This window comes from Acanthisitta chloris, unplaced genomic scaffold, assembly GCF_000695815.1.
Source record: "Acanthisitta chloris isolate BGI_N310 unplaced genomic scaffold, ASM69581v1 scaffold15951, whole genome shotgun sequence".
Classification (NCBI taxonomy): domain Eukaryota; kingdom Metazoa; phylum Chordata; class Aves; order Passeriformes; family Acanthisittidae; genus Acanthisitta; species Acanthisitta chloris.
In genome coordinates, this window is record NW_008657778.1 from 10,840 (window position 1) to 37,430 (window position 26,591).

The 26,591-nt window shown below is 41.2% G+C and overlaps 2 protein-coding genes across 2 annotated transcripts in view; one reads left to right on the forward strand and one right to left on the reverse strand.

Moving 5' to 3' along the window:
• GPSM2 (G-protein signaling modulator 2) overlaps positions 1 to 13,698 on the forward strand; it is a 16,222-nt gene extending 2,524 nt beyond the window's left edge. Inside the window, exons 2-14 of the mRNA XM_009084864.1 lie at positions 3,461 to 3,682; positions 4,709 to 4,844; positions 5,319 to 5,461; positions 5,953 to 6,076; positions 6,332 to 6,447; positions 7,434 to 7,589; positions 8,363 to 8,471; positions 8,879 to 9,008; positions 9,591 to 9,658; positions 11,680 to 11,856; positions 12,610 to 12,772; positions 12,897 to 13,114; positions 13,534 to 13,698. Of these exons, the coding sequence (XP_009083112.1) occupies positions 3,461 to 3,682; positions 4,709 to 4,844; positions 5,319 to 5,461; positions 5,953 to 6,076; positions 6,332 to 6,447; positions 7,434 to 7,589; positions 8,363 to 8,471; positions 8,879 to 9,008; positions 9,591 to 9,658; positions 11,680 to 11,856; positions 12,610 to 12,772; positions 12,897 to 13,114; positions 13,534 to 13,698 (1,927 nt within the window). The remainder of the gene's footprint in view (positions 1 to 3,460; positions 3,683 to 4,708; positions 4,845 to 5,318; positions 5,462 to 5,952; positions 6,077 to 6,331; positions 6,448 to 7,433; positions 7,590 to 8,362; positions 8,472 to 8,878; positions 9,009 to 9,590; positions 9,659 to 11,679; positions 11,857 to 12,609; positions 12,773 to 12,896; positions 13,115 to 13,533) is intronic.
• A 1,887-nt stretch (positions 13,699 to 15,585) lies between these two features.
• CLCC1 (chloride channel CLIC-like 1) lies at positions 15,586 to 25,814 on the reverse strand. Its single transcript, XM_009084865.1, has 10 exons — positions 25,683 to 25,814; positions 23,876 to 23,971; positions 22,929 to 23,036; positions 21,077 to 21,298; positions 19,768 to 19,908; positions 18,602 to 18,695; positions 17,461 to 17,558; positions 17,232 to 17,378; positions 16,337 to 16,648; positions 15,586 to 15,813 (listed from the first exon to the last, which is right to left on the reverse strand). Exons 1-10 carry the CDS (start codon positions 25,812 to 25,814, stop codon positions 15,586 to 15,588), a joined length of 1,578 nt encoding a protein of 525 aa, XP_009083113.1.
• Between the last annotated feature and the right edge of the window lie 777 nt (positions 25,815 to 26,591).

The following is a 26,591-nucleotide window of genomic DNA, read 5'->3' on the forward strand; positions in this document are numbered from 1 at the left end:
GGCACAGAATGAGAAGTGCACAGATGAATGGGCCTTGTTCTCTTGTCCTCTCTTGAGGATTCAGTGTATCTTTTGTTTGGCCATCGGGTGTTGAGTAAATAAGTAATTCAATTCAGCCCTGGGAACAGAGAGAGTAATGTCATATTCTCCTTGTAACTATTTAATGACTTCCTAAAACATTGATAACCTAGCCCTGCCTAGTCTGCCAACACCTATTGCACAGATGAATGGGCCTTGTTCTCTTGTCCTCTCTTGAGGATTCAGTGTATCTTTTGTTTGGCCATCGGGTGTTGAGTAAATAAGTAATTCAATTCAGCCCTGGGAACAGAGAGAGTAATGTCATATTCTCCTTGTAACTATTTAATGACTTCCTAAAACATTGATAACCTAGCCCTGCCTAGTCTGCCAACACCTATTTAACCGTTAGTAGTGACAGGTGGAAAGCACCTACCTAAATCTTAAAAAAACCCCTAACAAAACAAAAGCCACGTTGATTTTCCTAATTGTCCTTTAAGTAGCAGAAGGGAATTAAAAAGCAAACCCAAACCTCTTCTGAGTCCAGTGTTACTACTTGATGGATAAGCCAAGCAAACTTTTAAAATAACTGAATGATTTCATAGCTCTTACATAACCTGAATAAAATATTGAGTGCAGGCAAGTGTGGAAATAAATATTTAATTTTCTCTGTTCTATTTTTTCTACAGCTTATTTAGATTTTGAAATTGTAGAAGGTCAGTCAGAATGAATCTAAAGGGAATTACAGCATTTATTTGCTGTACAGATTCTAGCAACCTGTCAACACAACCTTTCTGGAGTTATGCTCAGGAGTAGTGTTAAATTTTGGGTTCTTCTTTATTCAGACAATTACTAATTCCCATTTTCATTTGCTTCCTCTATTTCTGGTTGAACCAAAACACACTGCAATAACAGCTGAGTTTCATCAGCCTGGGTATAAGCCTTTTGCTTCACAGTTATTTGTGCTCTGTGTGGGAAACCCCAGATCATTCATTTTTATATTAAATCTAGGGCTGAAAAGTCAGATGATTATGTTCCAAGTTCCTTGATGAAATGGCAATGCTGCCTTGGCATTTGGTGTTTCTCGGTGCAGTGCGAAATGAGCCGAGTGCAGTGTATCAGGGCAGTTAGCAGCCCACAGCATTCTCTGATACTGCCCTTGAACCTTCTTTAACTCTGCCTTTTCTTCACTGATCATGTGGCTGATGCATTGCAGCTGCAAATCAAAACATGATTTTTTTTTAACGGAATAAATTCACTTACAGATGTGCAGCCCAGAGTGGTGCTTTGGCCGTTATGTCACACACATACTTTGCTGCAAGCTCTGCCCTTCTGAGCTGTTCAGAGTAAGATCCAAAGAAATGAGTGTGGCTGTGTAATGGTCTAAATCTTTGCACTAAGAAGCACCATATTTTCTAGCTGTCACTCTAATTGGACATGTCAGTTAACATGAGGTGCCCGGAGAGGACCTCGTTGGATAGGATTAAGATTACCCAATGAAGTGTTTAAAGTCTTAAACCTTCAGTTGCTGATGGTGTAATCATTTCTGCCTTGTGCTTAACTGTGCTTAATCATTTCTGCCTTTTTCTGCCTTACATTCAACACATGCACAATGCCATGAAAACCAGGTGGTGTGTTGTAGCGCATTGGAATGCTTTAAATTCTCTGAGAGAGTTTCCAGACCTAAAAATACTGCATGTGTTATGGATATCCAACCTGAGAAGTTGGGCCTGAGAAGAACTTCATGCCCGAGTTATCTTTTACTGTCGGCATCTTCACCAGTTCCCAGGCATTCAGTGGTTTTCATTGCAAAAGTTCACTATGTCTGTCATCTCCTTGTGCTTAAGCTGTGGGATGTCGAAGACCAGCAGGTATGGAACTGTTTTGTGTTGGTAACTTGTACTTATGAGCCAGATTCTTCTAGTTCTCTTGAAAGTCGTGGGATTTTTCAAAAATATATCCTTGCTGCTCAGATTTCAGTAGAATTTTGTATAACCTATTTTTTTTTTTCCAGTTTAGGAAAACAGAGAAATGTCAATATTGCAGGTTTGTTAAATACTTCATCACTATGTCTTGCCAAAACAGCTGTCTTCTGGTGTTGCCATGAAAATAACTTCTGAAAAAGCCAGTGTTTGATTGTTGCTGTTCCTGATCTGTGCATGTGAAGGGAAACTGATCTAGGAATAGAATTCTAAATGATTTATCCTTACATCCAGGTCAATATCAAATGATGCCCTGATGAGGATATCTTTAGCTGCACCTGATGTTCTGTTTTGGAGTTCAAGCCCTTATTCTTACTGTATAATCCAGGGAGAAGAAAAATTCAAAACAGCATACAAATTTACAAAGTTGATGCCCACTTCTTGGCAGTGTTAGCACACACTTCTTAAACAATTGCAGAATGTCTCTTGCTGAGTTTTCCTTTTGAAAAAACCTTTCTAAAACCAGAATGATGACATTTTTGCAAGCTTTTTAAAATGCACATATCTTGCAAAAGCTATAGAACCATATTGCCTCGAGATCAAGACCTGAACTCCCTCATCTTTCTCATCCTGCTCTCCCATACCTCCCTGGCATCTCGGAACTGGAAAGTAGGAATTTTTTGTGTTATTCAAATGTTACATTTTGTACACCTGAGTTCACAGTGGCAAAAGTGCATATGATGAATGTGTTTTGGCACTGTAGTTTGCTATCAGCTTAATGTAATCTTCTACAAATTCATTCATGACTGTCTCCTGTGCAGCTTGCAGCATTTCATACCTGTACTGCCACACAATTGTTTGTTCAGAACAATAAAAAATGCTCCAGTGGGTTCTGGAATGATGGTGGCTCAGTGAAGTAATTTGAATTGAGATACATTTGTCATTAATTCAATCTAGGTATTTTTTCTTTACACTGACAGTTTCCACAGCAGTGCCACTGTAGGAAATGAAGGAGCATTGAATTACGTAGGAAATACCTTTGGGAAAAATTGTCATGGTCTTTTGAATACTCTATTTTAATTTTTCCCCTCGTAACTCATTTTGTAGGCAACTGGTATCAGCCTAAAAATTAAAGTGTTTGTATTTGTCAAAATCAGTATTGGTCAGTAATAACTTGATTTATAGGTGACTTACCTGAAATTATCTAGAAAGCTGCATCTTTGAATCCTACAGATGCTATACATGGACAAAGCAGTGTTTGGATTTCCTCCCTGAGACTGAGAAAGAAAGAAAGAAGTTGAAGCTCTTTGTTCTAATGTTATGTTTGCTCATCACCACTGAAGCTGCAATTTGCATTTCAGCCTTAGCTTCTGTAATATTGTAATGCAAAGCTCATAGCTGTGCTGTGGTGCTGAGTCCCTCTCCTGAAATAGAGGCCCTTTAAGTAAAATACTGTCTTCAGAACGTAGCTGATGGGCTGAAGTGCAGCATTTGGAGTGACTCTTTTTGCTTGTGCTGTGCAGGATGGAGGCTTCCTGCCTGGAGCTGGCTTTGGAAGGGGAGCGCCTGTGCAAGGCCGGAGACTGCCGAGCTGGCGTGTCGTTCTTCGAAGCAGCTGTGCAGGTTGGGACTGAAGATTTACGCACCCTGAGTGCTATTTACAGCCAGTTAGGCAATGCCTATTTCTACCTGCATGAATATGCAAAGGCCTTGGAATACCATCACCATGATTTAACTCTAGCAAGGTAACCTCATGTCTTTAACTGTGTTCTCCGTGTCGTGCTGTTCTCAGAGAGATGAGCAGCTGACTGATCATTTTCCTGTCAAATTAATACTGGCTAATGAGTGAATGTGGTGGTGGCAGAGGGCTGGGGGGTCTGCCAGGTCACTTGGTTGCCCTCTAACCTGGAAGCTAATACTTGGTCTAGCCCCATAATCCTAGGACTGACTGAGGCCTCACCAGGTTTGTGAATAATTGACTGCTTTAAATCCACCCTTGCCTTACTCCTTCCTGTTTCTAAAATTCAGTCTTTCTAGTTTCCAGAACGTTAAACTGCTTTCTCATTTACTAGACAGAGCTCATTCATGTTTACTTGGGTAAACCATAACGTAGTGTTTTGAAATATGTGCTGTTTGTGCCTGTGACTTTTACTCATTTGCTATAGATCCAATAAAAGACACAGGCACCTAATGTACTTAACATCAGTTTATGCATAGATCTGTTCCTTAACCTGCTTCAGTGCTGTGACCTTGGAGGAGTTTGTTTTATTGTGTTATCCTGCAGTACAACAGTCTGAGTGGTTCAGGGTCAGTCTCTGGCCTCAGTCTCATTTGGAGTCTAGAAATGTAGTCATGTCTCTGAGCTTTTTAGGAGACTATGGTGTGTCTTGCAAGTAATGGAAGACTTAGATTAGTCAAGTAAAACACAGACACAGTTAAACGTCTTTCTGAACCTGGGACTGACTTTCTACATCATCATTAAGAATTTTCTCTATTCTTTTCCTAAAGAAAGTGAATTAAAAAAAAAACTTAAGTAGATGATGAATTTCCTGAACAGCAGCTGTTGTACAGACAGCACCAACAGACTGAAATGTCTGTAACCACAGATTGAACAATGATTCTAGCACATTTCAGACAGAAAATGAACACATAAGCTGTTATATGGTAGTAGTCACTTTTCATAACTTCTTCTAATTGTCTGTCATACGTTGATCACCTGCATGTTTCAAATTATGCACTACTTACTAGGTACTTAATTTTTGCAATTTTAGGACAATTGGAGATCTACTGGGAGAAGCTAAAGCTAGTGGGAATCTGGGCAACACTTTAAAGGTACTTGGGAATTTTGAAGAAGCTATTGTTTGCTGCCAGAGACATCTGGATATTTCCAGAGAGCTTAATGACAAGGTAAGAATGGTGTAGGAATCTGGAATTAAACTGCTAACACATGTTACTGCTCCCTGTTGTCCTGATAAGGAGTGAACCACCTTTCAGAGGGAAGCAAATACTGAATATTCAATTATTTTTTCTAGACAGTAAGAACCTATTAGTTGTAATATAGTTGTTTGCACACAGGGTAATATTTAACCTGGATCTGTAGTCTTCTGTTTTGTGGTGGCTTTGTTTGGTTTTCATTCAATGTTTCATGATAATTGACCTCAAGAACTACTATGTATCTTGCACCTCAAAAGGAAGTAGTAAGCAAAGCAATAGGATTGAGGGATATGACTGGGTGGGTGTTAAAAACATGTTCAGAATGGGCAGAGTGTGTGTTGACAACTAATTAAACTTTTTTCTCCATCTGTGGATGGCACAAATTTTTGTTGTGACACAAGTCTTTGAAGCATGAAATTTTAATGCCTTATTTTACTTTTGGTTTAGGTTGGGGAAGCAAGAGCACTCTACAATCTGGGAAATGTGTATCACTCTAAAGGGAAAAATGTAGCTAGTGCTGGGACTCATGATCCAGGGGAACTTCCAGATGATGTGAAAAATGCTTTACAAAAAGCTGCAAATTATTATGAGTAAGTAGTAGCTTTAAATGTTGGGGATTGGGAGGACATGATCATCTAGTTCACTAGAATATGGGAGATGTGTAGTGTCTGTCATGAGCTAAACTGTGGAACACTTCCATGCAGAACTGAGGTACCTGTCAATTTGTTCTCTTTTCAATGGGAAAGTGCACTGGTTTCTGTTATTTTGGTGTTCTGGTAATTCCATCCCTTTGGTTGTAATCCAGTAGTAATCTTCCAACCAGGCTGAGATGACAGGACCTTGTTATACTTGTATATCCCAGAGGCAGGTGCACTGGCCTGAGTCAGAATGCTGTGGAGCTCAGTATCTCACAGGAAATGTTTCTTAGATTTATGGCTGCATAAAGGCCACTAAAACAGGCCAAAGTAGAATACTTCTAGCTTTTCCCTTGTATAAAGATTTAAAAATTATTATTTAAATGACTGAGGAAAAAAGACCTCTTAAAAGTCACTCTTCTCCTTCTCACTTCCCCCTACAACAGGGAAAACCTGACAATAGTAACTGAGCTGGGTGACAGAGCAGCACAAGGACGTGCCTTTGGGAATCTGGGAAACACACACTATCTTCTGGGCAACTTCAGGAGTGCAGTCTTAGCCCATGAACAGGTACAACAATGTGCTAGTACAGAATTCTGTTCTAGCTAAATCTCACTGGTTGGTTGCTCTGGACCCACTGTGCTGGGTCTTGTTGCAAGCTTTTCATGCAGATTTTAAATCTGAACGGCACAGCTTCTGGTTTGGCTGTTCTGATCAAGCATTGCTGACCTAAACAATGCACTTTTTTATGCATTTCAATATGAAAATGTATGCTACAAAGTATAAACTGGAGTAAATAATGCCATTACATTTCACATTTTTCAGCGTCTCCTAATTGCAAAAGAATTTGGTGATAGATCAGCAGAAAGAAGAGCATACAGCAACCTTGGAAATGCCCACATCTTCCTGGGTGAATTTGAAACAGCTTCTGAATACTACAAGTTAGTCCACTGCTCATAAATACAATTTATATCTGTTGTACAGTTTACTTCTGTTGTGCCTGGTACTGTAGCTGACTAGAACTTCTTCAGCATATACTGGAGAAGAAACCCTGCATTTCTTTAGCAAAAATAGTTACCTATTGCAGCTCTTGTAAGGGAGAGGCAGCATTAATATTTATTTTTTAATAACTCTTCCTTCAAATAGATTCTTCTCAGCACTGTAGACAGACATCTTTCCACTGCTAGGCATTTATTCCCCTTTGTTCTAGAACCAGGCATTGCTGGCTCAGCTCTTAGCAAGTTCTGCAATGACCCACGTACCTTTCCTGCCCTGATGGGGTGGCTGCCTCGGGTGTGCTCTCTAGCTGAGAGGTGGTGCAGGGCAACACAAATGTACACATTTAGACTGTTACTTTCAATCCAGAGGTTTTCTTGATCTTCTGCACCACTAACCAGTTGCTGCTGTACTTGGGAAAGTAAAAGCTCAGCAAAGATATGGTATAAGTGTTATTAGCATCTTAGGTGGATTTTGGAGCTCACCTGTTATTTTTGAAAGAGAAAAATGTCTCAGGACTGAGCAGATTCCTCAACTTCTTCTTGCCCAGCAGGACCAGGCTGGCTTGGTGGGTATAGGTCTGTCCTTAGGCTGATGGTGAGGTGGTTGTTGTAATGCTGGTACTAAACTGTGTCAAGTGCCTACAGTCAGGAAGACTCCTATGAATTATTAATGAAGCAATAAATTAAAAGACTGTTTGAGGGATCAGCCTGTTCTCTAATAAAGTCAATGGAAATAGGTTGCAGTGGAGGAAATGGGAGACTTTACAAGTCTAAGAGTGTAAGAGTTTACAAGATAGTAATTAAGTAGCTGATAATTGGCCAGTCTGGTGTCCTAATTGAAGTTATGCAACTGATTTTCAGTTGTGCAGATATACTTCTAAAAACTTGTCCTTGCAGTGATTTTTGGGCTGACTAACCCCTTCTTTCAGGAGGACCTTACAGCTGGCTCGGCAGCTGAAGGACAGAGCCGTGGAAGCTCAGGCCTGCTACAGCCTTGGGAACACATACACTTTGCTCCAAGACTACGAGAAAGCAATTGATTATCATTTGAAACATCTTGTGATTGCTCAGGAATTAAATGATAAGTAAGCCCTAAAAGATTGTTTAATGTATGTGTGACACTTAGAGCAAATCCTGTTACCTCCAACTCTGCTGTCACTGGTTTTTATGTGACAGCTGAATTAATGTGCATTTGCCCACAATGCTGAGCTCTGGTTTTCATATGGAAAGCAGAAGTTACTCATGAAGGTATTGCAGCTAATGAGTCTGAGATGAAAGATGGATTGATGAATGACTTGTCTCTACATCTTCTCCTGTCAGCATCGTCTGTGTAAATTAAGGAAAAGCAGATCTCTCTTTCATTACTTCATTATAATAATTTTGCATACTTTCATAAGAATATGTCTCCTTGTCTTCCACAAACTAATAAATATCGGCAGAGATGGGGAAAGGAGAATAACACAGAAGCAAGTAATGTTTATATTACAAACTTGATTTCTAAGACCTTTTTAATAATGTTGGGTACAACTAAAACTTTTTACAACTTGAAAACGTACTTGTGAGTAAGGAGGATACAGGAACAATAGTAAGGCATGCAAAATAGGATATGCAATGTTCTGTGCTTGCAAGAATGAGTGACTTGTTTGCTGTGAGCTTAAAACTGAGATTTGTCCATATTTATGGTAATGCCCAGCTCACACTCCTTTAAATAGAGTCTGTAATGTGCTGGTGTTGGAATGGTCTCTGGTGACAGCCCTTGTTTGTTGGCACCGCATCTCACTTTGGCAGTGGTGTGAAAACCTGACCCCTGGTGTCCAGCGGGTAAAGGTGTCATGGAAAATGTGTGTGTTGGTTTCAGAATCGGTGAAGGAAGAGCCTGCTGGAGCTTAGGGAATGCATATACTGCTCTGGGAAATCATGACCAGGCTATCCATTTTGCAGAAAGGCACCTGGAGATTTCAAGAGAGGTATGATTCTCACACTCCAACTATGCTGCCTGTTTCGTTCTGCTCTCGCTTACTTAGTAGTTTTATGTGTCCATGCACCTGATACTGAGTACTGGAATGCATTCTGAATGGTTTCAGAAATAGTTGATTCCATGTTATTTCAGCCAGGTCTCACTGCAGTTAGCTCCTTAGTTCTAGTGTCACCTCTGATAATGTCATCATGGAATCCAAGCTGGCAGCCTAGCAGAGGTTATTTCAGGCTCTGTTATTTATCTGATAGTTGTTATTAATTTAATCATTAAAAAGATGATTCAGTCTTCAACCAGGAAGACTTTTGCAGGCTTTTACTCTCAGAAATCTAGGGGACAAGGATTGCTTTTATGTGTGCATGTTAAGGTAAGAGAACTGCTTGTTTTATTTGCTTGCAGGTAGGAGACAGAAGTGGAGAACTCACTGCCAGACTTAATCTCTCAGATCTTCAAATGGTTCTTGGATTAAGCTACAGCACAAACAACTCCATGATGTCCGAAAGCCACATGGTGGAAAACAGTTTCAATGGTAGGTGCCTCCTCCTGCAATATGTTCTGCTGAGCTTTAAAAGAACCTTTGTTTGCATTATTTACTGAACACACATGACTGCAGCCTTGCTTGGTTTTCTCCCCCACAAGCAAATGAAGGTTGTTTTTGCAGTATTGGACCTTTTCAGCACCTCCTTTTCTGGAGGATGTACATTGTGAATCACAGGTTACTGCTTAGTTTCTTCACATGATGTTTCTAATTTCAGCTGTGTCCCCCCTCCTTTTGTTTTTAATGTGGGATGTGTATCTATTTGCTGCCAAATCCTGTCTTTTTTTCTTCCTGCCATCTTAGCATCACTGGGTTACAGCAGAACCCACTTCATTTGATGTTCAAAGATCATGGTCCTTCTCTTGTGTCACATAAAAGTGACTTAGGTAGCTTAGATGTGTGTGGCTTTTGAAGGCTGATTTTACTAGTGGCTATTTATTCTCTGCTGATACATGTAACTGCACTACGTGGCACTCAGAACTGCTGTACCTTGGACCTTAGATGAGTACAGCCACAGCTTGGAAATGACACTGTAAATTTTGATTGAAAGATGAACTGGATTCTCTCTTGCAGGTACCAGACCGAGAGGACGTCGCCACAGTATGGAGAACATGGAACTCATGAAATTAACACCAGAAAAGGTTGGCACTTTGCTTCTTTCTGTTCTGCTGCTGAGATTGCAGTCAAACATTTCTAAGGGTTTAATTTCAGTTATGAATAGTCAGAAGTTTTATACTTTGAAAGAACTCAGCGGAATGTTGAGTGTCATTTGCCTCCCCTGTTTAATTTGAGTTGTTTTTATGAGTTACCTAACAGCAGGTCTAACAATACTAACAGATAATACTTCTGGCATGCAGGTAGCAGTCAGCATCTGACACAGACAGTGGTTGGAATGGCTTGTGGGAAGCTTGTTTTATACCCTGCATAAATAAGAAAGAATGGGGTCCTGTCATGTGCATCAAAGGAATTCCTTTCATCTCTTTATAGAGGTGGTTTGAGGTTGCAGCATGATTCAGAGTAAAATTCCTAAACTTTAGTTCAGCTGTTCTGAGCAATTTTTCTTTGGTTACAGTCATTTTATGGGCACTTAAAATACTTGTGGTTTTCACTTTGGGACTTCAACCAACTTGCAAGTCATCAGGAGCTTCAACATCCATCCTGAGTCAGGAGGCTATTTCAGAAATGCTGCACCCGAGTCACAGACAGGCAAAGCAACTTCCCCCCAAGCTCAGAGAAGTCCCTTGGAGATGGGAGTTCCCAATTCAAGTCCTTGTGCCAATCTGCAAGAGATTTCCTTCCCATTCTATGTGCCATTCAGCACTGGGCTGGCATTGTACATGAGAGGCAGACTGAGATTAGTGTTTTTCTTTCCACAAGGGGATATCTAATTCCCATCTCTTGAAGTGATGGAACTCCTCCCACTGTGTTAATCAAGCAGGCAGTAACATCTCAAAGCCTGTGTGTGGGCAGTTAGTACAGCTCAAGGCAGCACTGATGTCCAGGAGACTGTCTGTACCTGTAGTCCATGGTGAGGCCTCTGCAGGGAACCTGTAAGCTTCTAGCCACTACCAACCATGTTTTCTTACTCTCCAAATCTGTTTATCTGAGATCTCTCTTAAAATACACATCTCTCTGTGCCCTAAATATACTAAAATGTTTTGGGTAGATGTTTGGCATTAATCTAGTATTGCAGCTTGGTTCTTGTAAAGGGTTTTTTTCAAGGTACTTACTGAGGTCGAGTCTGAAAATTCATTCCATAAATGTCTTTGATATCTAGGTAATGCACGCCCTGAGCATTAGAGTTTGATTGTACAGAATGCCATTTTCTCAGAGCTGGGAGGCTGTGCTGGTGTTCAGTAAAGCCTTGGAAAGACACTCCATTAGGACAGGCAGTGTTGCTAGAAGATTTGGGACTGTGTTCACCATTTCTGACGTTGAAGCAAGAAAAAAAAAGTTTGCTTTGGTTTTGTTTCGTTATAAGACTTTGGCAGTAGTGGGTAAAGCTAATTTTGTGGAGAATTTTGTTTATTATATAAGAAATTTTAGAGAAAATCTTTCGGGTTGATGAAGCTTTCCATTCTGTTCTTCAGTGAAACAAGATGGTTATTCCTGTTTCCTCTTGTGCTGGCATTCTTCTCCCTCTTCCTTTTCCATCTTTATTGGGAAGTTTGTGTATATGAACGACGTCAGGGAAGGGTGGTGGAGTACTGGGTTTGTATAAGGGTTTGTTTTGCTCTAACACTTTATAATGGGGTTTTTCAGTTTTTAATTTCCAGTTTTAAGCATGTCAGGTGGGAAGTGGCAGCTGTGCCTGCAGTTCAGCATCTCCATTAACTGCCTTTCCTGCACTGCAGTCAGCAAGGACAACTCAGTGTGTTTGATTTAATGCACTATTTGATCACATTTTAATCCATCAGGTGTCACACCACAGCTCAGTTCTCAGACCAATCAGTAACACCACTAACCTGCTTCAGCTAACCACAGCTCACTAACACAGGTCAAGTAACAGAACCAGACCCTAGGTGTTCACATCCCCATGGCTGGATGAACAAAATAATGTAAAGCTGTTTCATTTTGGGGTGGAAAAGCAGCAGCAAGTAGGGGGTAACAGTTCAGGTGCTTAAAATCAGAAGGCTTAATTTAATGACTCTTGTTTTCTTAGGTTCAGAACTGGAACAGTGAAATTCTTGCTAAACAGAAACCCCTGGTTGCCAAACCTTCAGCAAAACTTCATTTTGTAAATCGACTAAAAGGCAAAAAGTACAAAAACAGCACCACTTCCAAAGTTTTGCAGGATACCAGTAATTCTATTGATCATCGACTTCCAAACTCTCAGAGGGTAGGTTTGGGGAGCTGTGGAGATCACAGCCTTGACTCATCTTTGATCAAAATGATGGAAAACACATTCCTCAGCTGCCTATTTCAGGTTGACTCGACTTAAACACTGTGGTTCTGAAAAATGATGCAGAATCTGCAATTCTCCAGCTGTCTCATGGGTGGTGCCAGCTTTAAGCATTTCCTATTGCTGGAACATTTTATTCACAGTGCATTTTCTAAAGTTAGAGCTCAGCTTGTACATATACTTTATGTCAAAGTCCCTTCTAGACTAAACAAAATCTAATTTTCCTGATTCAGGCAGTGGGAGATATTTTGGCCATATTTTTCAGGTTATTGCACTCCAAAAGAAGTCAGTTAAAAGTAAAAGAACTGAGCCATTTGATCATAGACCTGAGGAGACAATGGGAACTGTTCATTGCTGTTCTTGTTGCTTTTTTTCCCCTCATGGGCATTTGTGTTTTTGGTGGATTAATGGCTGAGGAGGAGCAATTCCAGCAGTACCAAGATGAGAGCACTTACTCTTTCTGTTTCAGAGAATGAAACATTTCTAATGTATCTTACCTTCCAAAAATACTGCCACAGTGTTAGCATCTGCTCTTAGGATAAATCTCTGTCCATAGAAATGGATGACTAAAAAAATTCGTTTAATAGATTTCAGATACTCAAACACAGTACTGGACTGAAACTCTGATGCAGCTGTCCCAGCATTAGGTACTCAAGTTCAAAATCCTCCTAACTCTTCTCTCCTTTTCAGAAAAGCAGTCGAGAGACAGTGGCAGATGAAGGGTTCTTTGATCTGCTGAGTCGATTCCAGAGTAACAGAATGGATGATCAGAGGTGCTACTTCCAGGAGAAGAACAGACTCTCATCTGCTTCAGTGGCAACATCCTCTACTCCACCTAAAACAATGAGAAAATGTAATTTTTAACAAGTAAAATCTGTACCTGACTTTAGTTTCCACCATGTACTTGCACACAAGGCTCACTACAGAAAGGAGTTATTTCTATTTCTAGACTAACTTGTTTTCTTCCTCTTCCCCAGCCTTTTCCACTTCTGTAGTGTCCCCACACACGGATGAATTCCTAGACCTCCTTGCCAGCTCCCAGAGCCGCCGGCTGGACGACCAGCGCGCCAGCGTCAGCGACCTGCCCGGCCTGCGCCTCACCCAGCACAGCAGCCACTCTGTCCTGGGCCACCTCATGGCCACCAGCAACAGGGAACTCGATGATGACTTCTTTGATATATTGGTAAAATGTCAGGTGAGCATTCTACAAACACTCCTCAGCTTCTGCACCTTTCGGGACTTGATTTGTACCTCCTGCTATTTAATATCTTCCAGTCAGCCACCTTGTTTGCCAGGGGATTTAAGATACACATTGATTTGGCAGATCAGGAAGAACATAAGAGAACAAAAGATTATTTTTTTCAAGTTTTGGGGTTCTTTTTTACAATTTCTTTCTTGTTTTTTTTAAAATTTTATTTTACACTATCCAGTGTCTACTAAGTGTAACTTAAACTTGTCAAAATTATTAACTTGAAACAAAACTTACAGGGATTTAGTTTGTAATAGATTTAAATCTCAACCCAAAAGCTTTTAGTGTTTTTTTTCTTCACTTATGCTGTTCACTTGTTATTGTATTCCTGTAAATATGCACTTCATCCCCTGCTCTGTCTGTAGGGTTCCAGACTGGATGATCAAAGATGTGCTCCTCCAGCATCTGCAAAAGGCCCCACTGTACCAGATGAGGATTTTTTCAGCCTGATTTTACGATCACAAGCTAAGAGAATGGATGAGCAGAGAGTCCACTTACCCTCAGCGATAAAGGGATCGAATTCCAGCTGAAGACACACCCAGGCATGTACTGTACAGAGCATCTTAGGTATCATTTTTGTTTGCTAGAAAAGCTTACTTGTTAAAAAGCCTTTGTAAAGCTGACTACAATGAGTAGTTTTGTCTCCTTTCTACTAATTTTTCATGCCCACAGCAGCAGGATCACAGTAGTTAGAGCTGCTGCTGTTCCTGAAGTTGGCAACTGCTTTTGTAGCAGCCAATGATGTGTCTCCCTCTTAACTGCCTCTAGTCTATACACATTAACATGATTCTTTTCTCTGTCAAGATACATTCATTGCTCACGTGTGGATGCTACCACTGTCTCAATCTAGTGTAAAACCTGAATTTTTATGTTCTTTCTAAAGAAAACTTGATTTTTCTCTCCCCCCCGATTTGTACCTCCTGGAAGAAGGTCCTGTTTTCTTTTATACTTTTTTTTAAAAAATTAAAAAGAATTTGAGAAATAGCTTCAGTATTTAGTCTGTCTTTGCAGAACAGTTTGGAAGAAACAATCATTTCTAACACAGAATAATTAAACCCTAGTTTTAATTCTTTTTAATATAAAAATAGTCTTTTCAAAAGATGGGGGTTTTGGGTAATATTGTTTCCTGTATTCACTCAGCACAGTCTTACAATCAGGAGAGGGTTTCTAGAAATACTTATTTTCAGTAGCAGCTGCTAATGCTGCTCTGCAGAGTGTGTGGTACATTCCCTGCTCCAGGGAATCAGGGGGTGGGGGGCACTTGGCACAGACTGATGTGGATAGTTCCTGCAGTACCTGAATTCCCAATGTCACACACAGAGGAAATGCACATGGGCTGCTGATTGCTTCACCTCAACTCCTCCTCCTTCTCTTGCTAAGGATGTGCTGTGCTAGGGTAGCTCTGAGGAACAACTGCTGCAACTTGGTCTTCCCTGTGGTATATACTGTACTGAGGCAGTTCCTGGGAACCCTGAGGGCTATGTGTGGTTTTAGCTGTGTCTATCTTGAGTTAGAAGCTGCTGATTTTAACACCAAAGGTGGCAAACTGTTCACTGTGGGTATCTGTAACTCATGTCTTATTTATATTGAAGTATAGCCCTAGAGAAGAATCTACAGTTAATTTTAGCTTCCAAGGGAAATGGCACAGTGTAAGAATAAACTGACACTGAATTCAAACTACTTCACAATTACTGAAAGTTTTGTAAACTTCTTGTAGCTTTTTTTTAAGCACTAAAATCTGAATCCTACTGAAACTGTCCTCCCTCTGCTTCAAAGGAGGTATGTCAGAATGGTTTTCCAAAAATCACACACCAGTTCATCATGCTGAGCTTTGATGCTTTTAGTGCTTTCTATTCCCTATTCAACTCTGAATTGCCCTAAAAAGCATCTGATACATCAGCTTCTCACTCTCTGCAAATCATTAAACTAGGCAAAAATCAATAAGCTGTCCTAAAACTGAGCTGAGGAGCAGCAAACTGATTTTAAAGAATATAAACCCACAGACCTGAGATATCTCTGAGCTGTGGTTAGTGTTATGTGAATTCCATGACTATCAGCAACTGTCTTGAGGCTGTTGGACAGGCAGCTGGGCTAAGCTTGTGTTTGCTGGAACACAGTCTTGGTGCTTCCCCTCCACTGAGAATCTAGTTTTACTCTAAGCTTTTATACAAACTTGATTTCCAACATGCAGCAGCACCCCCAAGCCTGTTTTCTTGGCCACTTAAAGGTCTATGATCTTACTTAACACAAGTATTTCAAATTCCAGACACAGCATCTGTACTCACCCACCCAGTTTTTATAACCCCACCTTACAGCTCACTGATGTTCTCTTTTCTACACCTGAGAAGTAGAGCAGAATTAACAAGTATATGACAATTAAAGATTAGACAAAACTTACAGCAGAGCTTGAGGCTTCCTTAATCTCCTTCTTGTGAGTCTTGTAAATGGCACTTTTTCTTCTCTTCACATGGTTCCACTGCAGAACTTTTCTCTTCTAGGTTTTTATTAGGTTCACAATTTTCTCCAGTGTCTCCCTCTGCTTTGCTTTTCTCCTGTTTTTGCTGCTCAGGTGCAGGTTCTTCAGTAAGGTTTTCAGCTTTGAGAGTTTCTGCTCTATGAACTTCAGACTCAGTGTGCAATCTATTCTGTAAAAATTAATAATCATTATTAATTAAACAATCTAAAGGGAGAGCATGCATTGCTTTAGGTGCATCTCAGTGCACAGGGCAGACCTCACCCAAAGCATGACTGGGATAATTTTTTTTTCCTGAGGAGACAGTACATGTAAATAAGCACAATCTACAGTGTCAATCTGTTTTGATTTTTCTGTACAGAAGTCAGCACTGCTTTTTTCCCCCCACCTTCTTTTGTGGGTAATCATAACTGCTCATGCTGACATAAGTACTGGTCTCAAAACTGAAGCTTTTAGTACAAGGAGTTTTAATTGTGGTTTCCCACCACAGTTAGCCATTACACAGTGTTTTTCCAGAAAGAAAAATGTCCAAGGCACCTTGGCCAAACTGTTCTATAGGGAAACATGTACTTCTTTAACTCCTCTCTCCCCAGGATTTGGATTAAGCTGGTTAAGCTTGTTGTTTAAATGTGTTCTAGCAGATGACACTGAAATCCATTAAACTTAATCCCAGCTCAAAGAGCATCAGGACTAACATTAGGTTCTGGTTTGTGTGACTCTTCCACTTGCATGTCTGGCTCATCCCTGGCATAGGCCTTGATGGGACTTCTGCTGCCATTTCCTGCTCTCACAGTCAGGAGAGGTCTCGCAGAGGCATCTCCTCGGTCCTGGTGTCCTCTGTAAAGGTAAGGATGTTTCTGCAAGTAATAGTCATCTGCTCTGCTCTCATCATACTGCCCAAAGTCTATTTTCTCTGGATGACTCTCAGGTGGAGCAAGACTTTTCCTCTGAGAAGATGTTAAGTATCTTAACACAGACACTGATGATCCTGCACCATAGAAGAAGGCCTGGGGGAAGAGAAAAAGCCCAGACTGAACAAAGAACCAAACATTTGCAGTTTTCACACACATTTCCAAGTCACATATCTGAAATACCCTGAAACAAGAGCCAGAACAGCTACAGTAAAATTCAGGCTCTCTGCAGTCTAACCACACTGCAGGAACCACCAGACATTGCTGGTGTGATCAGAGAACATTCAAGATGCTGAAGGCTCTAGCTCAGTGCCTTGGTGTACAAAATGCCAATTATGTGCATCATTGTGTAATGACACAAAGAAGAAATGGGAACTAAGCTGCAATAAACTGTCACTGAGGCTTCCAATTCTAAGCAGTTTAATGCTGTTTTATCCCACTTGGGGGAGTGGGGAGAGATGTGGTTTGAACACAGACTTGGCTATTTTAATTGCCAAACCAACTCTACTATAAAGCTCCTGTCAAGAAAAAGTTCCCTTGCACAAGTAATTTCATCTGTGCTAAGAAATCTGCTCAGTAGTACAAATAAAAATAATACAATAGATAATACTTAAATATGAGTAAATTTAATACATTTAAAAGCTGCTTTATTTTTTATATAAAATAAAGGGGTACAAACCACGACAGCCAGAGCCATAATGACAAGCACTGGAATCTGCAGAAGGAATGGTATCTCCTTCATAAGTGCTTTGATGAATTCGCCAATACCTTGACCCACATGCTTCAAAGGCTCAGTCACAAAGTTGGTGAAAGTAATTGCCAAGGCCTAGAAAAAGACAAGCAGAAAAATAGTTTTGTCAGGGATTACAAACATCAACATGAACAGTCCCTTTGGATCTGACATATACCTTTGTTGGTGGAACCAGCAAAACAGGATTTACAAGTAGAGTTTCATAGTACTTCTGACAGGGATCATCCTGAAACGTCCATGTACTTCTGAGCCATTCTGTAGTCAAAGCAGAGACATATTTTTACTACTTCTTAAAAATCTCTTTTATGACACAGCAGTAACACAGAAAGATCTAAGAGAACACTTCTAGGTATGGTTAAAAGCTCAGATTTAAAAATCTGGATTATCTTGGCAGGGTAGTTTATCCAGTCATGGGGATTCAGGAAGGGTAGAGAAGGCTGGAAACACAAAGAAGAACCTGAAGTTTTCCTATGCATAGTCAAGAAAGTTCTCTTTATTTGATGAACTCAGTCTCTAGAAGCCTCAGAAGAAAACTAAGTCTCATCTGTGGGAACAATTATCTAACACATTGTGTCCACAGCTACTGAAACAGCATCATACTCTGTGTTATTACTCTTCTGCCACTCTGCTTTTAGATTAAAATTGTTTTGCTTGCTAGGTTTCAAGGGTCTATTTTAGTTAAAGAGAAAGTCTTATTTTTCTTCAGGGAATTTTTAAGTTATAAACAAGTAATTTATGACATCAATGTTTCACTAGTTTGGTTTTACCGGGGTCAGAACATAAATCATGGAAATCTGACATAAACAGAACAATCAGAGTCAGTAAATTACAAAGGGAAGACCATAGCAAACACCTTAAGAGCTGCCACTACTCATCTACCTGCCATAGCACAGGATACAAAGAACAGCTAATAAAAACCTTCAGCTTGCTCTGCAAAACAGCAGCATTTGAGTAAGCAGTCAGATCGAGCTGCTGAAGTCCATTGTACTCTCAGGCCTGGCAGAGGAACAAAGTCTTTTTCATGACTTCTGTCTACCTGTCTTTGATAAATGGTGCTGGGGAAGGGAGCTGGGGAAACACGCAGAGGCAAGTTAAAAGGAAAAAGCAACACCATGACATGCTCCAAGTACACTTTTGTGATCAGAAATCCTCCGAAGTCTCATGGAATGGGAAAATGGTCAAACCCTAATCATGCCACAAAGAAAACCCAGTGAAGAATCAAGAGTATGCTTGGATGCAATTAATGAATATTTTTGTCATCTCAAATGCTATTACAAAATAAGGAAACAAGTACTTACGAAAAAGACTTTCGCCCCAGTCCAACTTCTCAGCGCAGACGTTATCAAACTGCCCCATTTTCGCAACGTCCGCTCGGTGCTGCGCAAAGGCCAACTGCAGGGAACGGGGAGTGGGGCTGGGTGCAGGGCTGGGACAATTCCCCGTGCAAATGGCAATTTCCCCATTACATACCCACACAACGATAATTCCCCCTGTCAATACGCATTAAAAGTTTGCTACCTAAACACTTTATTGGAGTTAAAGTTAACAACTTTCTGGGAATGGACAAAACCCATGCTGATGGTTTCACTCCAAATGGAGTCTGAACTGCCAAAGGACCAAGCTCCGTGTTCAAAGAAACTAGTTCAGGGCAAAAGTAAAGTGATGACATCACCTTTCCTTAAAATGTTTCTGGCTTGGAAGCAGACACAGCTGTCATGCAGTGACTGATTCAAACACTATTTTTAAAGTAACTCCCATTAACAAAGACCTGTATTCATTACAATTTTGCCTTACAGTCTGCAACTGATAATCAAATAGCAAAAAAACCAAGTCAAATCATCTGTTGCAAAACTCTGACATTCTCCACTGCCCTAGTGTAAGCCATCTCCATGGCACTGCACTGCTGTCCAAGAGCCATCCTGCTCCTGGCACTCCACTGCTCCTGGGTCTGACAAACTGCAGTTCAACGTGGAAGAAAATATGTGAGGACTGAGATTTTGTGGTTGGGCTGTGACCTAGTAGCATAAATTCCTCCTCAATAAAACTGATACCATTATACAGTCAGGCATTTAATCACCACTAATGAAGCTTTTATCTGGTTTATCACATCAAATACAGTTTCAGCCCGGGGAATCTTCAGAAAGAAAAAACTCACAATGTATTTTCATCTAACTTTACTACTAAGATGCTTTAGTCAGAAACCACATCTGCCTTGCACACGCAGTGACATCAGAGTTCTACTGCTCTATGGATTCTGTGCACAAGGCAGGATAAAACTTGGCAGGTTTTCCTTTGTTCTTTAAGCCTAACACACCCATCAACATGCAAAATAAATTGTTCATCCCTTTATGTATTCCGTGGTTAATTTAAAGCTTTATGCAAACTAACTAAAGGAACTAAATAACCTTAACTCCCTCATAACTATAATTTTATGCCTAAAAGCCATTAAGATTACAGAACTTACCTTATACAAATAGAGCCAATTCCATGCAAAACTGATGAGAAAACTGATTAGTAGAATACGTTTTAGCTGAACAAACCAATGAATGTGTGTCCAGAGCTCTGTAGCTATTACACTGACAATGCACAGCAAGCACAGGAGTAGCTGAAAAAGAAAAGAGGAAAAAATTATGATCCAAATTTGGAATTTTCCAAGCTTACTGCCAGTACACATGAAGGAACTTCCAACTTTTGCTTTTACTAGTGTCATTGACACAGAACAGTTCAGAGAGTTGGTCCTTGCTTTCACAGCACATCTGTGCCGCGTGAGGCAGAACAGTGTCGTGGCATTACTAACAGTCACTCCTATCACAGCCTCATTCTGCAGCTGCTCCTTTCCTTCTTATCATATTTAGTTATTTCTTCCTGACCACGTTTGTCACATCACCTACCTAAATAATAAAATTGGTGTAAGTCCGTGCTTGAGTAGTACATGCCTGGTATGATCCACAGAACAACTGCTGCCAACTCCTGCACGTGGTTCAGAGTCACAGTTCGGGTAACAGCAGCAAGACTTGAGAGAAGCACTTTACAGCCTCCTTCCACCTGACAACACCTATCAGCACAGTTACACCCCTGACAGTCTGCTTTTGTGACTGGGCTCCCATGGACCCCTCAAATCCAGAAAGGCTACTTTCAACATCACATCAGCCTGAAACGCATATTCTGAATTGTAAAGATTTAGGTAACTTCAGGTTATTAGAGATGCTCTTAGCACTTCTCAATTCCATAGTCATGCTTATTAGAGATGCTCTGCTTAGCACTTCTCAATTCCATAGTCATGCTCCTTCTCTGCAACACTATATAAGTTTTTTCCATAAAATTCACAAGAGCCTCTGACCTTTAAAAGCTCAAATATATACTTGTCTCAATATAAATATGTTCCAACTCCTACAGAAAGGAACAGCTTCAGCATCTACTCAAACAAGACAAACCTGGAAAATCTGTAATGCACAAGGTGTCAGTTTTAGTGGTAAGAAAGTGCCTAATGAGTCACAGAGCACAGACATAAAAGACAAGAAGAGGAACAAAAGCCATACCAGAAGAAAACCCCACAAAGCTACAATAAGAAAAGATAACCATAGGAATAAAAAATTTGAATTCTAACTTGAAGTAGATATATCACCTCTGCCTTCAGCAGCCATGAAAAGTGTGGCTCACTGAAAGTACAATGCAGAGTTGCTTTGTACGTGGAGTTTAGATGGTAATGTTCATTGACCAGACTTGCAGAGAAGCAGCAATGAAAGCCAACAAAAAAACCTTTATTCTCTTACCAGAAACATATTATATAGATCAATTCCAAAAGTGTCTTCAAATCTCCAGTGCCAAGCTTCATAATCATGGTGTTTAAAATTGATCAAAATATCACTAAGTGCATCATCCATGGCCCCTGACTGCCAGGTTTCCTCATTGAGAAACCTAAGGATCTCCAAATATGTCTGTTTTGTAAGGATGATCTCAGCATCGTAATGGACTTGGCCCACGTTTTCTTCAGGCTGAATTAAAAGTAAAGCAAAACAACAGTTATAATCTGCTTACTTGAAAATGGAAGTGCATCCCTAGGCAAATTCCTGATTATGTACCCTCCAGTCTGCACCAGCATCTTTTTGAAGCAGACTGCTGGATGGAGACATGGGACAGGGAACACTCAATCTTTTGGTTCATTCTTCTAAGCAGTACGAAACACAAATTCAGCTGCTTTGTGCTCCCTCAGTTCTACAGCAAAAACAAGTAATAGGCTATGGCTGGGCACTACAGGTAGAAGGTATTAAATACTGAAACTTATTTCTAAAACTTAATTCTTCTACCACTTGTAAGAAAAAAAATCTCCAAAGACAATACAACAAAATGCCCAGCCAGCAATCAGGTACCATGTGGCCACTCACTCTCCCCACATCCCCCCTGGTGGGGAGCAGAATCAGACAACAAGGCAAACCTCATGAGTTAAGAACAGTTTAATAACTGAAGCAAAATAAAGTATGATGATAATAATAATAATGAAAAGGAGAGGGAGAGAAAATAACACCCAGGAGAACAAGTGATGCACAGTACCCAGTCTGTCCCAAGCAGCCACTGGCCCCTCCTGGCTAACTCCCCCAGTTCATACTGAACACAATGGTCTGTGGTTTGGAACATCCCTTTGGCCAACTCTTCATCGCCTGGCCACACTCTCTCCCAGCATCTTGTGCAGCTCCTCACTGCCACAGCACGAGTTCTTGACTCAGAGTAAGCACTACTGAGAAACAACTGCAACACCAGTGTGTTATCAACATTGTTCTCATGCTGAATCCAAAGCACAGCACTGTACCAGCTACTAGGAACAAAGTTAACTCTGTTCCAGCTGAAACCAGCACATAAAGAAGGTACTAAGGTCATTCTTATATGGAAACTCTAAAAAGCTACTATTCCTAGACAGTTAGAATCATAGAATGGTTTGGGTTGGAAGGGACATCAAAAATCATCTAGTTCAACTCCCCAGCCATGGGCATGGATGCCACCCACTAGATCAGGCTGCTCAAATCCCCAGGGATGGGGCATCCACAGCTTCTCTGGGCAACCTGTTCCAGTGCCTCAGCACCCTCACAGCAAACAAATTCTTCCTAATATCTAACCTAAACCTACCCCCTTTCAGTTTAAAGCCATTCTCCCTTGTCCCATCACTGCAATGCCCTGGTAAGAAGTCCCTCTTACAGGCCTCCCTTTAGGTACTCAGAGGTGCTCTAAGGTCACCCCAGAGCCTTCTCTCTCCAGACTGAACAGCCCCAGCTCTCTCAGTCTGTCTGCACAGGACAGGTGCTCCAGCCCTCTGAGCATTCAGTTCATGTAATGGTTGTTGTATATATGTCATATATGTTGTATTTGTCATATAATAGCTATAGCTGCATCCCAGCAATAGGTATTTAGATACCCTGAATTCTCATTTCTTTAGATGCTTTATGAATCAAATAGCAACTCTATCTCCTGAGCAGCACTGGATGCACACACTTCTATCATCTTTCCCCTTGCAATTCAGTTCTCTTAATTTAAAGTATGCCAGAATAATTAAGCAGTACTTGTAAACTGTGAAACACATAAAGTAACACTAAGAATTCTAATAAGCTTTTTAATGACTGTTCAAATACTTACAAGGCCAAGTTTTGCAGCTTCATTTAAAATCTTGTTCAAGTATCGCTTAAAAATATAAAAGCTTCGGTTGTCCTGTGATTTGGCACTTCTCCTCTCACAGTCTGCAACCTGCAATTGTGCAAAAGACACTTATCTTCACTTGGCTCAAACCACCTTATTCATAGGAGAAAAAAAACCCTACCAATACATTAAACTCAGGATTAACAGGGGCATATTTCTTTAGTTTAGCAGTGGTGCCTTGGTCAGCATGCCGGATAAACAGCACGTGCAGTTAGTGAAGATACTGCTTTCCATGGGACTGGCCAGTACTGGAGACTTCAAATCTGCTAATAGCATTAAAAACATAACCCCAGTGAGGCTAGGAAAAAAGTGACTATCTGGATCTCCTTATGTCTGAAGTTGGCATCAGGGAAAAAAGAACTGTAAAAAATCCTAAGTTAAACACGAATGACACATATCCTATTGGGTATGCAAACGGCTGAGGGGAGTGAGTGCCCTGGTAGCTACACAAGCATCACCATATCCTGGTGGGGTCTTAGAGCAGCTCCCAAGAGCTGCAGCACTGCACATTACAGTGTTCTCTCTGCCCACAACCCACCCCTTAAAATCAAACAGAACTGAACTACCTGAAAACAACAGGCCAAGTTTCTCAGCCTTTGGCAAATGGTGTAACATCAACACCACACATTGAAACCACTGACCCTGGACAGAAGCACTGAGCCCCTGTCATCTTGCTACACTATAAAATGTTTTAGGAAACAGACCCTGTAAGGCAGAGCAGCAACTTGGAATTGAGTTCAAACCACTCCCAGTCTCTCCCTTGAATGAAGAGGTTCTCCCTACACAAAGCACAAATTATGCCAGTGATGCACCTGCTTGACACCATCCAGAAGAGCATCCTCAGAAAGCACAAACTATCAAACTGGAAAATATTCTGAAGAACAAACCTTCTGTTGCAAGGACTCTATTGCCCTGGAGCAACTTGATGAGATTTCAGTATTGACTGTATCCACAGCCTTATCCTCAGAGTCATGATAGTTTCCCTGAAATTACAGAAGAAAACCATGCAATTTTAGAATTGACAAATCTGAGTGCAATGCCCTGCTGTGCTTCTGCAGTCAGGTCACTTTGAAAGAAGCAAAGGAGCTAAAAACTGAGTGTTGATCTTTGCTCCTAATACTCTCCCAGCCATACCCCAGCTGCCTCTCTGCTGTTATTTTAGGCTCCAGATGGACAATGGCTGTGTTTATTTAAATGCATGCTGCCTTCAAAAGGCAAGGTCCTGCCTGTCCTCCCCCACTTGCCCTTTCCCCTCCTTCGAGTGCTGCTGAGCCACACAGTGCATCAGATTAGATAATGGGGCTGGTGAAAAACTGACTCAGCAAGCAAAGGGGCAGTTTTTAGCCAGACAAATTCCCAGTCCAGCTGGCCAGACTGCAAGTAAACACCCCCCATCCTGGGCTGCAGGCCTTCCCTTCAGCTCCCTCTTCCTCCACAATGCTCCATCGCTCCTGTTAATTCCTCACACCTGTTTCAGCTGCTGCTCCTGCACAACCAGGTGTGCACAACAGTGCACAAATCAGGGAACTCATGCTGAAACAAAGGTTGGTTTTGAGGATTTGTGTGGCCCACACAGTCTGCCTGAAAACTCTCACTGCAGAACAGAAAAGAAACCCTGAAAAGATGCATGAACTGGCAGTTAAAGCAGTCATTTTTCTCCTTCAAGATGCAGTTCTATTTTTGTGGGAGACAACAGTAAAACTCCTATTTATTTTTAATAAAAACTGAAGCAGCTGTGCTCCAAGTGTAGAGACTCCAAAGCTTGCTGTTAAATTTTGGGGATGCTGATGACTATCAGGTGGACTTGGGGCAGACAGAGGCTGAGGAGGAGCTCTGTGGAGAGAAAGATGCAATCTGCATTTTTAAGCTTCAGAAAATTATGTTCTGAAGTGTTTAAACAGTATTATTCAAGACTGCTAAACCAAATTTGAAAGCTGAATAATGACAAAACTCAAGGGTGCCCACACAACCAACCACAGCTATGCCCATATGTACTAGATAAACAACATGCACCTCATGATGTATGAGGGGTGGACTCTACAGATAAGACACCTTGTTAAAACTAGAGTTTTTTCCTACTTCACCTTCTCCTCAATGTTCACGAACCATTAACAATTCCTGTTCTGATCTCCCCTCTGAACACATGCTCAGCCTTACAAAACACCACTGACTTTCACGAGTCTCACATGAGAAATGGGGTTTATTACCATATTGCTGGGAAACTGGTTAATTAACATAACATACAACCATCACCTTTAACTCTCCCCACTTTTGTCAGCTAGGAATTTAATTGTCATGATATTTAACACTATACTTGAGAAGCTAGCAAGAGCTGCTTAACCCAGTACTCCCTAAGGCAGTAACTTGTGAAGCCACAACCTGCATAAACCAAGCACTGCCTGTGAAAGCCAAAAGCCTAGTGGCTGTGACTTGATCAGTGTGCAACAGAAACTCATCAGGAAAAGGCCCTGAGCTAATTACAGTAACACAGACCACTATTTTTCTCCTTGCACTTTTAACTACGGACACACAAGACTTTTCTGTGCATGGATTCAGACAGAACATGATAAGACATAAAAAATAATGTAATTTGATAGATTTCTACTGTCAGGATTTAAGAGCAATCTTTCAACAGCAGGTGGCTGAAGGGCTGTTTGGGAGAGACATGCAGCCATTCACCCTTTGTTTTGCTACCTTGTAAGGTCTTCTCATTGTTCCTGATGCTGCATCATAATTGAGCATATCCGTGGGGTCAATCCACTCATCTTCGTGAACTTTACCACTCCCTGTCAGCACAACTGCACACAATACCCAAGGAAACAGCATCCTGTATCACTGAACAGAACAACAAATTCGGCTATTTAGCTCAGGGTGTAACTCGCTGTATGGAAACAACGTAAGAGTCTTATATGAACAAAGTATGTTCTGGCCTTGTTTGAAAACTCAGTTCTCCATTATACAGGCTGAATTTCACTTCCGTATTTTTCCCCACAGAAAATGCTGGCAATAATATGCAACAATTAAACTGAATTGTACGACTGGATCAACAAAAGTGACTAGTTACTACCAGGTGTGTAGCACTGCTGAATACAACAAAGCTGTGCAGAACTCCTGCAGGCAGACAAGGCTGCTGCGTTAGCAGAGAGGCAATTTTTTCTGTCACATTAAGGAGGAGGAGATTTGAGAGAAAATAAACTGCGCTTGTGTTCCAGCTGCTCCTCAGATACCAGACAAACACAGCCCCGGGCACAAAGGGGCACAAAGGGGCAGCCTCCTGTCCCCTCCTGACACACAGCCCCGGGCACAAAAGGGGCACAAAAGGGGCAGCCTCCTGTCCCCTCCTGCCCCTCCCTTTACAGTGCTCTGAGGGAGGGGACACAGGCGGAGTCTCAGTTGATGTCATGTCACGTTTGAGTGACTTCACCCGGGGGTGGGAAAACTGCTGTGTGTTTTGGAGCTAGCGGAGCGAAGTCCAGCTCCTGCTCCCGTCTGGGTCACTCCTCTGGCTCAGCTCCCGCTGCCCGCGCCGTGTCCAGCACAGCATCACGGCAACGGCCGCTCTGCTCCCGGGGCCGGCGGAGCGCAGAGCTCTGCGGGCAGTGA

Excerpts from the sequence above, each read along its gene's own strand:
- CLCC1 (XM_009084865.1), bottom strand. The coding sequence starts at position 25,814 with ATGCTGTTTCCTTGGGTATTGTGTGCAGTTGTGCTGACAGGGAGTGGT. Across the intron at positions 21,299-22,928 it reads AAGCTGCAAAACTTGGCCTT|CCTGAAGAAAACGTGGGCCA; the intron begins GTAAGTATTTGA and ends CTTTTAATTCAG. Across the intron at positions 18,696-19,767 it reads ATTGGCTCTATTTGTATAAG|TTGGCCTTTGCGCAGCACCG; the intron begins GTAAGTTCTGTA and ends CGTTCCCTGCAG.